At 42.2% G+C, this 17096-nt stretch overlaps 1 protein-coding gene across 1 annotated transcript; it reads right to left on the reverse strand.

Moving 5' to 3' along the window:
• Positions 1–953: 953 nt before the first annotated feature.
• Positions 954–14385, reverse strand: LOC114023354 (NADH-cytochrome b5 reductase 2-like). The gene is made up of 9 exons (XM_027835964.1): positions 14265–14385; positions 12983–13129; positions 11613–11685; positions 7994–8100; positions 5728–5857; positions 5112–5195; positions 4426–4511; positions 2506–2605; positions 954–1522 (listed from the first exon to the last, which is right to left on the reverse strand). Exons 1-9 carry the CDS (start codon positions 14283–14285, stop codon positions 1350–1352), a joined length of 921 nt encoding a protein of 306 aa, XP_027691765.1. The 5' UTR covers positions 14286–14385; the 3' UTR covers positions 954–1349.
• Positions 14386–17096: the final 2711 nt, after the last annotated feature.

Here is a 17096-nt window from a genome sequence, read left to right on the forward strand (position 1 = left end):
GAAGAATGAGAAGACTACTCATTTCAATATTCCCTTCACCCTTTAGAAATAAGGCTATGAAACAAGGTTTTGTTGAAATGTCCTGTTGCTATAACAGGATAAGTATACTTATCCTGTTATAAGTATATAAGTACACTCTCAGCTTGAGAAGGTCTCTATATGTCTTCTGACTGATTTGAGGGAAGCCACACTGGTATCTGAGTAAATGAAGGCCCTCTGTTAACATTACAGCAGATTAGCAGAGGCTAGTTGTGCTCAAATGGGAAAGGAAAAACAGCTTAAGACAGTATTCCCAGGAGCCCATGTGTCTAGATCATGAGTTCTTAATCATCTTTGTGTCATGGATCTCTTTGGTGGTCGAATGAAGCCTGTGGACCCTTTCTCAGAATAATGTTTTTTATTCATTTATTTTGATTTATCAACAATCACTTCCATAAGCTTTTGAGATGCCAAAATATTCACAGCAGCACTTTTTGTGGTAGCGAAGAATTGGAAACAAAGTAGATGCCCACTGACTGGTGAATGGCTAAACAAATTGTGGTACTTCACCTAGACAAGACAGCTAGCCCTTTTAGCTGCTGCTAATCGCAATGGGCTCCTGCAAGACTGGTGTCAGTAGCTAGGAGGGAGATGCCTCATCATTTGTTACTGTCGTGTGTTCACTCTCTCCTGGTTGCTTTCCTTCCTGCCTGTCCTTCTCATCCCCGCTCCAATATTCCTTCAGAGAACTCGGATTTTAACATTTCTATAATGGAAGTCCATTTTATTCTTCTAGAAATTAATTTTTGATCTATTTTATATGAAAGCCCCATCTAAGAATTCCCTACCTGTTGATAGTTCTTTTAAAGACTATACTAGAAAACAGAAAACACTAACAAAAGACTAATGGCTTTTTAGCTATCCATAGCTCTTGATATTGTGGGTTAGAGGTATGCAAGCATCTACAATACACACAAGATTTTAAATTTTATTTTACACAAATTTTATTTCACTAAAGTGTTAAGCCAAATGCTGTTCTGCAAATCTATTACAATCACTTGTCATTTGGATCTAACATGACCAGTGTACTACTGAATCTCTTGGGCACAGCTTCTCAGGCCCTGGTCCCTGACCAAGACACTTAAAGAGCACACAGAAATCTCAGACAAGATAACAAAGCAGGAAGTTTTATATGTGTTTTTAAATTTTGCAACTCATTCTGAGAGAAGATCATTTAGAAAACTACTTATTTTAACATTTTTAAAACCATGCTATTTTAGAATAGGCTAAATGATCAAAAAATCATTTGAACAAGACATTCTGAAGTTCAATACAAAAAATACCGAGCAACACTTGCTAATAAGAATTTTTTAATAGGCAAAAGTCTTGTCTTGAGCATAGCCCAGTTTTTCCAGGTTGGGCTGACAGGCAAACTGGATCATTGGAGGAGGACCACACATCAAAATGACGGTATCATCTCCTGGTGGTGGGAGATGATCCTTGATCATGTCTGCATTAATGAATCCAGAGCTATATTTCCAATCTGAAATGGCATCAGAGGAAACAGTAATGAGTTTAACTAGAAATTATCTTAAAACTCCAGGGCTCTACCAAAGTGGTGCAAACCGTTCCTGGAGGGCTGGATCAGAGAGGATGTATCATCCAGCCAACAGTTTGAGACTTCTCAGTGCCACCAATGACCCCCTGCCAGTAATGCTTTACTTACTATTCCTCTATGGAGATTTCACTAAAGCTTCTGTAGCCAGATCTATCTTTGAAGTGGAGCTAATTGGTGAGCGCTTGGACTGAGCCTATACTGCTTTGCTCCCTCACTTAAATCCAATTCACTTGCATGTCATGGCATCACCTCCTTGATGTCATGGTCCTCTTTAAGAACAAAGGACAAACAACAACACCCCCCCCCAAATGTCTAGAGGGCATCAGTCCATCAGCAAAGTCTGGGAAAGCGCCCAGGAAGGAATCTTAGGCCAGTAAGAGTTGTCTGCATTTTGGATCACTTTCCTGCCCTGAGCTGCAGCAGACTGGCACTGATCACAGAAGTGCTGGTGAACTTGCCTTGCCAGTCTTTTGAATTGCTTTCCCTACTTTACCCTATGAAGTACTCCCATTTTACCCTGCCAAGGCATCTTTATGATACTAGGCACAGAGAGGAAGGAGGCAATGGGTTGACTGAACCTGTTACATCCTGCTAGGCGACCTGAAGTGTTCTCTCTGATACTGAGCCAAAGCTCGTTAAAGTAGGTCAAAAGCCAATTCTGACCTGGGAAAACTTAAATGGATGGGGCCTAAGAGAGTAAAGATGGGGACTATGGTGAGAAGAGACTGAGAGAAATGAAAGGATCACAGCATTTAGAGGTGGAAGGGAACTTAGTAATCACTAAATCCACACCCTTCACTTTCTAGATAGGGAAGGTAGGAGCAGAGCCAAGATGGAACCCAGATCCTTTGACTCAACATTTGGGAGCACTCGGTCACTTCTAGTTGAGGGAAGCACACAAGGATTACCATTAGGGGGCCTGTCCAGAGTGTACCACAGACTGAACTGGTTGGGATGATTCTTCACCACTTCTTCTAGCTCTGCTCTCAGAAGGATATCCTCCTCAGTCTAGAAGAAAAAAAAGATACACATTGAAGAAGTATCTCAAGTATTCTTCCTGGACTCTTCTTTACTGTTCAGGCAAGAATTGACAAGTCTAACAGCAACAGTATGTCAAAACCAAACGCTGGCTAAAGTCAGCCCAGTACAGAAACAGGTATATCATCATTACCTACCTAGAAAGATCAAATGACTCAGGTAGATCCATATTTCAAATGAGAAAAAATCAGATAGTTTTAGCAGGTATTGTGAAAGCCTTTGGGGATTTGAAAGAATGAAGAATGGAAGGTAATGTGGCAAAAGCCAATGTGGAGAAAGAGTGGGCAAATTGGGAGGAGAGAAACTGAGTAAACCACTGAAGCTGGAACACAATCTGAGAAAAAGAGATAGAGCTAGATGAGCTCCGAGATACTGTCGTATCCTCTGGGACCTAGAGAAAGGTACAGTGTGGTAGGGGGAGGGGAGAAAGAGACACACATGGACATGTTTTAAGTTCGTTAGCATTCAATGAATCAAACAAGCATTTATTGAGCAATAATAGTGTGCCAGGCCCTACTAGATGCTGGGGATACAGAGAAAGGTAAGAACACAGTAAAATGTAAGAAGATTAGAAAGATGCAAAGGGGCCAAGTTGTTAAAGGTTTTGGAAGCCAAAGAGGATTTCAGAGTTGATCCTGGACAGAATGGGGAACCACCAGAGTTTATTTAACGGGGCACCATGGTCACATTTGCCACTTGGGAAGATGGCTTTGGCAGCCAAATGGAAGATGTGACTGAAGAGGGCAGCAACCTCAAGCAGGGAGACCAATTAGGAGGCTCATAGTTAAGCCTGAGGTGATCTGAACCTAAGCCAGGGTGGCAGGTATGTGAGTGCACAGAAGGGGATCTATTTTGAGAGATGATGTAAGGGCAGAAATGACAAGACTTGGGAATAGATTTGATAGATGGGGCAAGGACAGAGTCAAGAATGACCAGAGGCACTGGTGATGCCTGCCCTTGACAGCAAGAGAGCAGTATAGAATAGGGGAGGATTTGGGATAATGAGTTCTTTCTGGGAGATGTTGAGTGTGAGAAGCCTACATGACATCTAGTTCAAGATGTACAAGAGGCAGTGGGTAATGCACAACTGGAGCTCAAGAGAGAGGTTAGGGCTAGATGTATAGATTGGAGATTCACCTGCATAAATAATTTCATCTATGAGAGCTAATGTGATCACTAAAGGAGGTAGGCTAGAGAGAGAAGACAGGAGGATCCATGACAGAGACTTGAGGGAATATCCATGGTTACTGAGTGTGACCAGAACAAAGAAGTAGCAAAAGAGAATGAGAAGGTGCAATCAAACTGGTAGAAGCAGGAGAAAGTGTCACAAAAACCCAAACAGAAGAGAATCCAAAAGAGAGTAGTTAACAGTGTCAAAAGCAGCATAGCGGTCAAGAAGGAAGAGGCCACTAGATCTGGCCACTTAGAGATCATCACTGATTTTGGAAAAAAAATTTCCATCAAATGATTAGGTCAAAAGTCAGTATGCAGAGGACTTGGAATTAAGGGAGTTGGAGAGGAAGTGGAGGCACCAGCTGCAGGCAGCTGTATCTTGTATATTCTACACAAAAAGCTAACAGTGCCTTTGTCCCATCTGACCCCATTTCCCACAGTCGCCCTTCTTTGATGTGTGTTGAATGACTGAAGATAGCCCCTAAACTAAAACGCCTTCAAAGAGAAATCCCCAATCACACACTCTTAAAGAAAGATGAATCCTGTCCTACTTAATGCTTAATGTTCATGACTTCCAAGGGAAGGGAGAGTGAACACAGAATGAACTATTACCTAACCTGATTTGCAAAGATTAGGGAGCACTTGGTACCATCTTCAGGACTCTTGGTAATGTGCCGAATCAGCTGCAGCATTGGTGTTATTCCTAGAACATATCCAAGAAAATATTTTCTTTCATTTTCTTGATTCAATAAAATCAGTATATGGATGGGTGCTATTGAGATACCCAAACATGAGGAAATTTGGGTCCCATGGCTGTTCTGTACATAATCTATTAACCTTCATTCACACCCCTCCTTCTAAAGTTACAGGTGTGAAAAAAAAACTGCTCATTTCAGTTTTGTTTTGATGCAAAGAACTATCCCGATCCTTCTCCTTTTCTCAGGTATAATTCTAGAATAGGGAGTATTACAATGTTACATAGGTAGGCCCACTAAGTCTGCCCCTCTGAATAAATATGTGTTAGCAGCTGCCACACCTTCAGGAAAGGCTGTGTTGTTGAAATGGAAGACAGCACTACAGACTCATCATTTAAATTCAAACCCTGAACTCCCTAGTCTCTGTAAAGTTCAGTGATTTAGGGAACAACCCTAAAACCTGGATATTCATGTGAGTCACCTGGATATTCACGTGAGTCAGGGAGACCGGCAGTCAGATTTATGCTCATCCTTCCAGATGCAGATCTCAAGTCATTAAGTTAAAAAATGTTCTCCATAGCACTATGCCACCCCAGGTAAAGTTTTACCTGTCCCACCAGCAATCATTCCCAAATTCTTGGCAAACTTCATCTTAGGTTCACTCTTCTTATCCGGTTTGATTGCCAGCGTACCTGCAAAAAATGTTAAGTAACACAACTTCCCAAACTTTCCTCAGAGTATCTCACAGAATACACGTCCTTTTCCCACTGCCTTAGAAGAGTAAACCAGTAAAGACATAGATTATTCCCAATTAAATAGGAAAGGAGGAAACCCACAGCCTCTCCCACTTGCCCACATTAAGGAGCATGACAGTGCAGGAGCAGGGAATAGGAAAGACCTTTTCTGGTAACAACACACACATTACAACCATGTAAAAAAGGAAATACAAAACTTTCCAGTAATTACAACACCAAGCACAGAATCAGTCATGCATACAGAAGGCATACATTATATCTTTGTTGAATGAATAAAATAAATAGAATATTTTGCCTGAAGTGACAATCTTGGGCATCAAGATCCAAACTTACATTATTTCCATCTTCTGAAAAGCACTTTTTTTGTTTTTTAAAATGATGGAAATGTCTCAGAACATGCTCCATCTTTTTCCCACCCCAAACATCTTGGAAAATGAAAGACCCTTTCTTTGGGCATGAGCAGGAGTACCTGGTCCATTATAAATCAGGAGCCCGTTTGGCCCTCGGAAATCGATGGTGTCCCCTATCTTCATGTTATCCACGTACTGAGACATCTTTCCCCCCTCAGGAAACTTAGGGTGCACGTTTTTGTAATAAACCTGGAAAACAAGGCTTTGACGGTTCTCACAGTCTCCAAACACCTTTAATGGCCATAGCAAAATAACTCTACCATGATATTTACTCATAGAAATAGCACCCAGACAATTCAGTCTGTTAAAGACTTTATTGTAGGCTAGTATAGTTTTATAAGCCAATCTATGGTCATTTCACTGTTAGATAAGACTTGCATTGCTCAACTACGGATAGGGCAAGAGTTCATGACCAAATAAGGGAAAGAGTATCTAAGAAGATAAAATAGAGCAAGTTTTATTACATAAAATTTAAAAGTTTTTACACAAACAAAACTGGTGATTAAAATTAAATGCTAAGAAAACAAAGATGGGCAAAAGTTTTGCAGCAAGTTTCATATGATAAAGGTCTCATATACCCAAGCTATTTAAGGAATTGACTCAAATTTATAGAAACAACATCCATCCCCCAGGAGAGAAATGGTCAAAGAATATGAAAAGGCAGTTTTCAAAAGAAAAAATTAAAGCTATTAACAATTGTATGAAAAAATGCTCCAAATAACTAAACATTAGAGAAAAGCAAATTAAAACAACTCAGTGATTCCACTTCACACCCATTAGATTGGCAAAGATGACAAAAATGAGAAATGATAATTGTTGTCTGGGAAACAGGCACACTAATGCTCTGCTAGTGGAGCTATTAATTGGTCTAACCAATGTGTAAAGCAAAATGGAATTATGCCCAAAGTCACTGAAATGTGCACATCCACTGATCCAGAGATATCACTACTAAAGCTATACTCCAAAGACATCAGAGAAAGAGGAAATGGGCCCATGTGTACAATACTTATAGCAGTTCTTTCTGTTATAGCAAAGAATTGGAACCTAAGGAGATGCACATCAATAGGGAAATGGCTGAACAAATTATGGTATATGAATGCAACATTGTTGTGACCTAAGGAAATAACAAAAGAGATGGTTTCAGAGAATCCTGAGAAGATGTGTATCAGTTAATGCAGACTGAACTAAGCAGAATCACAAAAAATTTATACAATAATAATACTGTAAACACAAAAGGCTTTGAAAGCCTTAAGAACTCTAATCAATGCAATGACCAATTATGACTCAAGATCTCCTGACAAGAGTAATGGATTCAAGATGCAAAAGATGACATACATTTTTGGAAGTGGTCAACACGGGGATTTGTTTTGCTTGACTGTACATCTTTGTTGTAAGAGTTTTGTTTCTCTTTTTTCTTTTTCCTCCCAGTATGGGGTGGGAGGAGAAAGAGAAAGCGGAACACTGGGAAAAGAAAAAAAGAGGTGAAGTGTTTTTCTTTTTTAAATTAAATTGTTTTTCAATTAATAAAACTTAATTTTTTTTCTCCCATTCTACCCTCAACTGAAAAAAAAAAAAAGAAAAGAAAAATCATTGTAACTAATATGCTTAGTCAAGTAAAACAAATTCTCATATTGCCCACTTTCAAAAATTATGTCTCATTTTGCAATCCTGAGTTCATCAACAGGTAGCCTGCTTCATCATTGGCCCTCTACAATTATGGCTTGTCATTGCACTGATCCGATTTCTTAAGTCTTCACTGAAGCATTTTTCCAAAAATGCATAGAAGGCAAACACAAAAAAGGAGAACTTTGGAAATTACATTTTGAATTTATTATAAATTGTAAAAGGAAAGCAATTTTCTTTTTCTTTTCTTTTCTTTTTTTGGAGGCAACTGGGATTAAGTCACTTGCCCAGGGTCATATAACTAGTAAGTATTTGAGGCCATATTTGAACTCGGGTCCTTCTGACTCCAGGGCCAGTGCTCTATCCACTATGCCACCTAGCTGCCCCAAGAAAAGCAATTTTAAAACCTATTTTAGTTAATGTGTATGCTCAGAATATGTTTATATTGTTGTGCATATGTATATACGTATGTGTATTTAGATAGGTTCTAGAAGATTCCAAATGACAGCATGCTTAGGCAAAGAATGATTATTCATCACTCTCAGACTGCACTCCTGTATCTTTCAGTAGACACTCATAGTTTGTATGAATCAGGTGAATAATGTTACAGTTGTATATCACTGTCAGGTTCTCCAAAATATAGCATTTTAAACTTCTCATGCCTTTTCACACCAAGGCTAAAATGTACCTGCCTGCATTTACCTTAATAATAAGGTCCACATAGCCTTTTACTTCATCACTAGAAACAGGAGTATAGGCCCGGATCACTAGATTTCCATTGACTTTGGCAGAAAGATAAACATGTTGCCCTGAAAGAGGAGAAAAATAAAAAGTTAGTTTTGTGGAGAATCCTCTTTTTTTTTCTTCTTTTTAAAATGAGCATGAACACAAGTAGCCAGGAAGAACTCCAAAGAAGTATCTGTTTCAGAATTGATGCTTTTTACCAAAAAGCATTTCACAGAATCAAAGAACATCAACTTTGGAAGGGATCTAGTAAATGTCAAGTGTCTGAGGCTCAGGTCTTCCTGACTCCAGGGCAGTACTCTATCCACTTTGCCACCTAGCTGCCCCAACCCCAATTATATTTTGATAGGACTTCTACCTATAACATTTCTAACAAGTAATTAACTAGATTTTCCTTGAAGAGCTCCAGGGAGGGGAAACCCATTCCCTCCTAAGGTATCCCATTCCATCGATTATTAGGAAGTTTTTCCTTACAGTAAGCCAAAATCTGTCCTTTTGCAAATTCTACCCTAGCCCTCTTAGTTCTTTCTTTCTTTCTTTTTTTTTTAGGCAATTGGGGTTAAGTGACTTGCCCAGGGTCACACAGCTAGTAAGTGTCAAGTGTTTGTTCTGAGGCCGCATTTGAACTCAGGTCCTCCTGACTTTAGGGCCAGTGCTCTAACCACTGCGCCACCTAGCGGCCCCTCCTAGCACTCTTAGTTCTGCCCTCTAGGGTCAAGGGGAGTAAGTCTCATCTTATAATATCTAACATTTTCCCTGTTAAAAATTTAAAACTATTTATTAAAATTAAACTCTCTTTTCTTCCAACAACTTAATGTTGCTATTTGCCTGACACTTGCTATACCAGTACAATGGGCCTGAAAAGATTTAGGTTCCTGCTCTACTACTCATTAGTTGTGTAACCTTAGGCAAACACTTCCCTTCTCAGAGCCTCAGTTTCCTTCTCTGTAAATTAAAATAAGAGTAGATGATCTCTACAAGATCCCTTTCAGGTCTATGTCTTTGTTGAAGCAGACATGTACAAGTACTAAAGCCTAGTGGGTTGATGAAAGAATCCCTGTCCTGGAAGTCAGAAGATCTCAAAGTCCAACCCCAGCTTTGCCCTTTGATAATCATGGTCTTGCCAAATCAGTTCAACTCTACAAACAGCAGTTTCCTCATCTATGAAATGGAGATAATCATCCCTATTCAGGGCTATTTTGAGAATCAAATAAGATAGAGATATGAAAGTTCATTTTAATACAACAAATATCTATTAACACCTACTATATGTGCAAGGTCATTTTAATCTCAAAGCACTGTTGAAACATTAGGTTTTAGTTAGTTGCCATGGCCAATACAGAACCAGCTTATGCCGGAGAATATGTGATACATGTTTGTACCATCCATGGCCATCACAGAACTTGCAATCCCATTATGCATGCTGGTGATATCCACGTGTTCTGGTTGTGGCTGTCACAGAATATATAATCCAGTGTCTGAACTCACGATCTTCGGCCTCAAACTACTCTTGAAACCCAATTTAAGATGTTCTAACCTGTTTCCTGACTCCCCCTCCCCATTAAGTCTCTGTACTTCGAATAGTTACTAGCATCAAACTATAATAACTAGTCATATAATCTAAGCTGAGTTTTCCCCAGACCCAAGCAAACAACCTGATACAGAGATCCTTATAGCTCTGCAGCTGCTGAACAAAAAGCTCTCAGAAGCCTTGGCTTTGAGCCCTCCTAATCAGTGGGAGGTGATGGGAGGGAACGATTAGCAATCTGGACGTCAGGGTATGATGCACCACCCAAGTGAGGTAAGGTCTTCCCCTGCCCACATTACAAAACGAGGGTGATGTAGATCAGAAGTGAGATTTGCCAGCTGTGTGCATAACCAGCAGCTTGCATAACCAAGACCTTATGTGTATCTCTGAGGACTCTGGAGAGGGGTTGGAGTCCTGGCTGTCCTTTTCTTATTGTTCAACGTTTTCCTAGTGTATGTTAAGTACAGAATGCAGTGTTTGGTTTTTTTTTTCCTTAACCCAATTCTTAATTATTTAGCTGATTACACAAGCTTTCGACATGCCTTTGGGTTCTCTGCTGGCCTTGCTTCTGCACTTTTCAGTGACCCTTAGTTTCACCACCAAAAGAGGACAGAATATTTGACACCCTTTGGTTCCTGGGAGGTAGTGGCTCCAAGAAGAGTTGTGGATAAAGAGGAAGTGGAACCACAGAGTGGAAAAAAATCTGGGGAATGTCTTTGGATTAAATCAGTCAATGAAACTCATTCAATTCTATTCACTGAACTAATGGATGGATCTCAATTATTTGCCCTCCCTCCAAAAAAGCTGCGGATAAATGAAGCCCTAAGTTTAGATTGTGGCGGCTCCTTCCAGCTTGTCTTGTTCCTTCTGGCTTTTTCCCACCTTCACTCACATTCATACACTTTCTCTATCCCAACCACATATGCTTAAAAAAAAAATCACTATCCCATCTATTAAGAGAATGTTTTGCCATTTACAAAGCATTTTCACATCTATTATCTCATTTGATCCTCAAGCCTCTGGGAGCCCAGCAGGACAACATTATACTCCCATTTTACATACAAGGAAACTCAAGTCCAGAGAAAGTAAGAAATTTGCCTCCTATTCCATGGCTATCAAGTGGCAGCTAGGACTAGACCCCAGGTTGCCAGGCACTGAGACAACCTGGAACTATAGAGAGGGTGCAGGAGGTCCAAATCCTCCCTCTCATAGTCACTGGCTGTGTGATCATGGGCAAATCACTTAAACTTTCTGAGCCTCAGTTTTGTCATATGAAAAATGAGGATAACAATACTTGTGTAGCTACTTCAGGGTTGAAAGTGAGGCTCATATGAGAATGTATATAAAGCACTTCAGAAGCTTTAAAGGCTATGTAAATATCAGTTATTGTTAGCACTAAGCTGCCCTGCTTCTGATAATATCATCCATATCAGCCTATGAACAAAAATTAGAAATTATGTCAAGGGATAGTGTCTTATGGTAGATTAGAAGTCAGGAGACCTAGGTTTGGTGATCACTGTGCCCGATTCATTGACGTGACCCTGGGCAAATCATTTCTCAAACTCTGGACCTCTGTTCTCTCATCTGTAAAACAAGGGGATACGAAAGAAATATGCAGGAAAAACAACAACTACACTCCCTGAAAACTAAATCCAAATGACTTGGGTATGTTTTAGAATATCTGAGGTGCCGCACTCCCCTTTCCCCTCTGCTAACACATAGCTAATACGTGCTATCTGTGTAGCCTTTCCATCTCAGGGGTACTATGAGAATCAATTAAATTAAATACTTGAAAGCACTGGATCAGAATTCTGACTGCTATCAACTTCCCATGTAATCCTGGCAAGCAATAATATCTCTGAGTCTCAGTTTTCTTCTCAGAAAACAAGAGAGCTGAACTGGATGATTTTTAAGGTGCCTTTTGGCTGTAATCCTATGCTTTGACAAATAAAGTGCGACACAGAGTGCATGAAGCTTTGCACAGCACAGACTCTTAATAAATGTTGAATTACAGGAGTAAGACAGTACAAGTGTTATCATTATCATTACCTATCGGGAGTCCTAAAATGTGATCTGACGTAGGAAGTCCAAACCGGAACCTCTTGGTATCATGGCTGATTTCCTAATGAAACAGAAAATACAAGAATACTCTGTCATTCTCAGGGTTTATAGTGCCCTACATGCCAGTATAGTATATGGTACTGGACTATAAATAAGCACTAAAGGAAAGTTCCACTGGCCTCAGAACATATACATTTCCCTCCTTTTATATATGTGGGGAAAGTTACCCGACAGGGAGCTATGCAAACTTGTCAGAGGATCAACTTCCTTCCTAGCCCAGCAAAGAAGAAAATGTTGCTCTCAGGTTCCTGCATCTTCAGAATGTTTGACCCAGTGTTTTAAATGAACTCTTTACAAAGAACACACTTATAAAGGTGATTTAAGATTGTGATTATATCTAAGGGCCATTGTATCCTAAAGATTGTTGAGACCAAGCAGAGACATCATGTTTGCTACCTCACTCTACATGCAACTCAATCCCCTGGCAGAGAGGGCTACCTTAGAATTATTAGGAAATAAGAAATTAAGTAGACATAAACCTTAGAACATAAATTAATATGCTTAGAGCCAAAAGGAGTAAAGTAAGAACCTTCTTAAGAAATGAAAATTCAGTCTCCAGCCCTGGTCCCAATTCTGATACAGTCTTGAAACTTAAAGAAGGGAGGGAAATTCTGCCTTCTTTCATAGGTGACAAAAACTCCTCCTTAATTGTAAGTCAGCAAAAATTCAAAGCGTACTAGATAGCTTCTAGACCAGAAGTTCTTAATCTTTTATGTATCATGAAGCTCTTTGGCAATCTGCTGAAACCTATGGATAAACCTATGCATAAAATGAAATACATAGGATGACAAGGAAAATCAATTATACTGAAATAGTTATCAAAATAGTTTTAAAAACCCCACATTTCAGGGTACCAGGTTAAGAAACCCTGTCCTCTAAATACAAATTCCCCTTTCCCAGCTTTGAGCCACGTTGTCTCCTCCAAATACAGAGAGTCCTTTATCTTGGGATGGGGAAGGGGCAGAAGCGTGGAGGGTTTGATGATTACAGGATAGGTTCAAAGAGGTTCCATGTTCCCAGGAAAACAATGGAAAGCATTTTCACTCACAGCCAGATTCCCCATCATCAGTGGACGGCCTCTCCTTCCAAACAACAAAATCACAGAATTTAAGAGTTGGAAGGGACTTCTGTGGCCATATAGTTCGATTCATACATAAAAAGAACCCCCTCTATAACATAGCTAACAAATGTTCTCTTTTTCCAGAGCTCCCATGAACGAGCCAGAAAGAACAGTCCTCCATTTCCAGATGTCCTAGCAGAGGGAACATTTGGTTAGCTTCAGGGACACAGAAGGTTACCTGTTTATCAATCAGGGGCAGTGGGTATTTTGTATTTGGATCCAGTAAAGTGATAAGGTCTTTCTTCTTTGGGGATCCTATGTTCTTTAAAGACAGTAGTAATACTGATGCACCAACTACCAAAACCGCAATCAAAAGTGAAGCATCCTAAGTAAATAGAAAAATGGCAGATCAGATAAATACCAAGCATCTCCAAACCTAAGATGTAAAACAAGTCTGTGTATGCCTAAATGGAAACAAGCTAGGCATAACATTTTGAATAAATGTCAAATGACACCAAACACATACTTATAGAAATACTTGTTTCTTATAAAACTATAATTCTGGTGATACTAGTGAAGGAGTTTAGAGGTACAAGTCAGAGTTAGGATTAGAAGGAGCTGAGATAGACATCTTTCTAAGGTACTAGCATTTAATGAAGCACAGTGAAGGACACTTTAACATTTCTGTAAATGCATATTTTAAATGAGAAAAAAAATACAACATTTTGTGGTAAGTTGAATTTCTCCAGTACACCATCACATTCAAGAGTTAATATTTCCAAACCTTGTATATGGCCTACAATGGTCTTACTGGGGTACCAGTGCTGACTAAATAGCTCTTCCAAAAATATTAATGAGGCTATGTTGGCACAGAAGCCAGAGACGGAGGGAAAACTGACGGTTATATAGCTTTCTAAAGTTCGCAAAGCACTTTACATGCATTGTCAGATTGGAGCCTCAAGCCAACCCTAAGTGGGTATTACAAGTCTAATTTTTCTCATGTTACAGGTGAGGAAACTGAAGCTCAAAGATTTTAAGTGAAGCCCTTGGGCACTGCTAATGGCCGACGCATGATCTGAACCTAGGGCTTCCGGCCTCGGGTCCTGCACCCTGTCCCCTGGACCCCTCACCTGTGGGGCTCTCCCTCGCTCCCTGTCCCAGGTAGGCCCGCCACCCCCGAGCAAAGGCAGGGCACTCTCTGCTAGCTAGGTAGGTTTGCCCAAACGCTAAGGCAGCAGAGGGGCAGAGGGCAAAGGGCAGGGGGCAGAGGCTGAAGCCTGGGGGCGGGGGGGGGCCGTCGCTATGGCCCTTCCCCGGGCGAAGGCTCCCCTCATCCCCGCGGCTCACCGAGGGCTGAGCCTGGCGTCCGGGCGGCCCCAGGGCGGGAAGGGAAGGCAGAGCTGAGGCCGCAGCCCCATCCCTGCGCGCTGGCCCGGACGCCCGCTCAGACGGGGAAGGATGCGCGGGGCAATGGGGACAGGGGATGCGAGGGGGACACGAGGCGGAGCAACAGGTTTTACCAGGCCGGACGAGGCCTCCATGACGGCAGCGGCTCGGGACACACCGATGGGTCGACCAAAAGACAGGTGGACAGACTGAGCGGTAGACTCAACGCCGGGACCGAGCACTCGGGCAGCCGCCCTCCCCAACCCCGCCCCTCGGCCTCGGACTCCGCCTCACTCTGAAGCCGAGGCTTCCCGCCCCGCCCCCTCAGCCCTAGGCCCCGCCCCGGACCCACCCCTCTGTCCCGCCCCCTCAGCTCTCTAATGGCGTGACCCCGTCCCACCCTTCTCAGCTCTCAGGCTCCGCCCCTTTCCACCGTCTCGGTCGAGGAGGGCCTCCTAGTCCCGCCCCTCAAACGCTCAGGCCACGCGACCCTCCCTCTCCCTCTCAATCCGGTAACTCCCTTCCTGACCCTTGGATTCTCTGTCTCCGACTTCTAGCCCCCTCCCTTCCCCCTGGCTGACAGACACGCCCCCAGTAGCCCCGCCCCTCATTCTCAGGCGCACACCCATCCCCCTCTGGTTCGCCTCCTGCTCTCAGACACGCCCCTCTCCTCATCTCCCTCGCTTTCAGACACGCCCCGTTCTCCAGACCCAGCGTTTAAATTCCAGCCCACGAGGCCCCCTCCAGGCCTAACGTGGGCTGAGTTGTGGCTGCACCAAAAGTGCTCTCCGTGATGGAGAAGAACGCGCCCTGCAGCCCCTCCCTTAGAGAGCAGAGACGCCGCCGACCAGTGGCGGAGCCCCCGTGGCCCAGACCCAAGCCCAACGCCCAGGCCCAGACCCGCAGGAGCAGGGGACGAGCTCCGGGGGCGGGAGTACCAGCTGTCAGTCACCCAGGCAGTACCAAAGACCCCAGCCAGGAAAGGCCTCCCGGGGCGTTGGGAGCAGTGGGTTTGTGGGGCCGTCTACACTCGCCTCTCCCTCCTGCCTACACCCGCGCAGGGCTGGGCAGGTCAGGCAGCCCCTTCAAAATCTAGGGCCCCCCGGCTGGCCAAGGCACTTGTGATCCTCGAGAAGAAAAATTCCAGTATTGTTAGGGAAACGCACAAAACTGGTCTGGAGGCGGCCGTCTCCAGACCCACAAAAGTTCCCAGGTGCTGGGGTCAGATCTTGATTCTACCATTTACTACATGTCTGACCTTGGGCAATGATCTTAACTAGCATTTACAAGATACTTCATGGTTTGCAAAGCACTTTGCAAACATTATTATTCCACTAGGAGGTAAATATCCCCATTTTAAAACTGAGGAAACCAAGCTGCAAAGAGGAAAATCCAGGCTTGATTCCAGGAAAAACTGCCTACTAATTAAAGCTGTCCCTGCTGCCTTCAGGAGTTGGTGGGCTCCCTGCTGTGGCAGGTCTTCAAGGAGATATTCTTGTCTATTACATCATCTTGGCATGTCCTTTCAGATATGAGACTAGGCGGCCACAGAGATCTCTTCCAACTCCTGAATTCTGTAGTTTCATCTCCATTTACTTTCTTTTTTTTTTTAGGCAATTGGAATTAAGTAACTTGCCCAGGGTCACACAGCTAGTAAGTGTCAAGTGTTTGGTCTGAGGCCTCATTTGAACTCGGGTCCTCCTGTCTTCTGGGCCGGTGCTCTATCCACTGTGCCACCTAGCTGCTCCCTCTCCATTTACTTTCAAACCGAATCCTTAATAAGTTTAATTTACCAGTGAAGTTATTTATCCAGGGTTTTAAGAACCATAGTGGCTAACATCACAGAGCTTTGAAAGGATAGGATTTTCTGGAGAGTTTTCTGCCAGCAAATGCTGGGTTAGATCAGAAAACTACCTTTAATTCTAACCTGGCTTTTGCTGGTAGAAAACTCCCCTCACATCCATCAGAATGGCAAAGTTGACAAAAAAAAAAAGGAAAATGACAAATGTTAAAGGGGCTTTGGGGAAAAAGGGCACACTAATGCACTGTTGCTGAATCAGCCAGGGGCCTTTCCACATTAGAGCTTTGGTTTAGTAATGGAGAGAGCAACATGCCAGGCCATTGAGCAGGACATGAGAGGTTAGGCCACTAATCCTTTGCTTCCTTACTCTCTCTGCTATAACGCAGGTACCTTGGCAGGGTACAATGGGTATTCTTAGAAGTAAAACAGATTCAGAAAGACTGCCACTTTATAGCACTTCCCATTCTATGATCAATGTCAGTGCTTCAGAGCAAGGAATGAGTGTAATCTAATAATACAAATAGCCCCACCTCCCACTGAAGTGGTCTAATGTTTATGTCTGGGCTTTTCCGACACTTACTCATGGACAAACTCTTTCCAATAGAATCCATGTAGGGCTTCAGGCATTCACCAAAAACTCCAGATCAATGGAAAACCTGATTACAAAAGCTTTGTTGAAATTCTCAGAGGAACAATTAGTAATCACTCCTTCCAGGGAGGGGATTAACATTAGTTCTGAGATTCCTTAAACCATAGACAGGCATATATTCCCTCTTTGGTCCAACCCTATAGGTAGCTTAGGAGAGCTCAATATTTATTTGGATGACTCCAGATTTTACAGATTATTTTTAGTTAATTTGACTGCCTTCTCCATTACTGCTGCTATTTCACATTGGAAATTTAACTCTAGATTTATTGATACAAACATGATCAATAAGCATCTCCTCCCACTAGAAGATGACATTGTCTTTTTAATGCATGCCACCCCCCTCAACAATGATTCAGTTTATTATCCCAACCTGGAAAAGTTGGGCCATATTCAAGGAGGCTTTTATCTACTAACAAATTTCTGTTCGTGTTGCCAAATATACTTTGACATCTTTTGAGTTGAACCTGACAGTGCCTTCTTCAAATGATATAGCCTACTGTACAATGGAAAATGTAC

Source organism: Vombatus ursinus, unplaced genomic scaffold (genome assembly GCF_900497805.2).
Source record: "Vombatus ursinus unplaced genomic scaffold, bare-nosed wombat genome assembly UNPS02014818.1, whole genome shotgun sequence".
NCBI lineage: Eukaryota > Metazoa > Chordata > Mammalia > Diprotodontia > Vombatidae > Vombatus > Vombatus ursinus.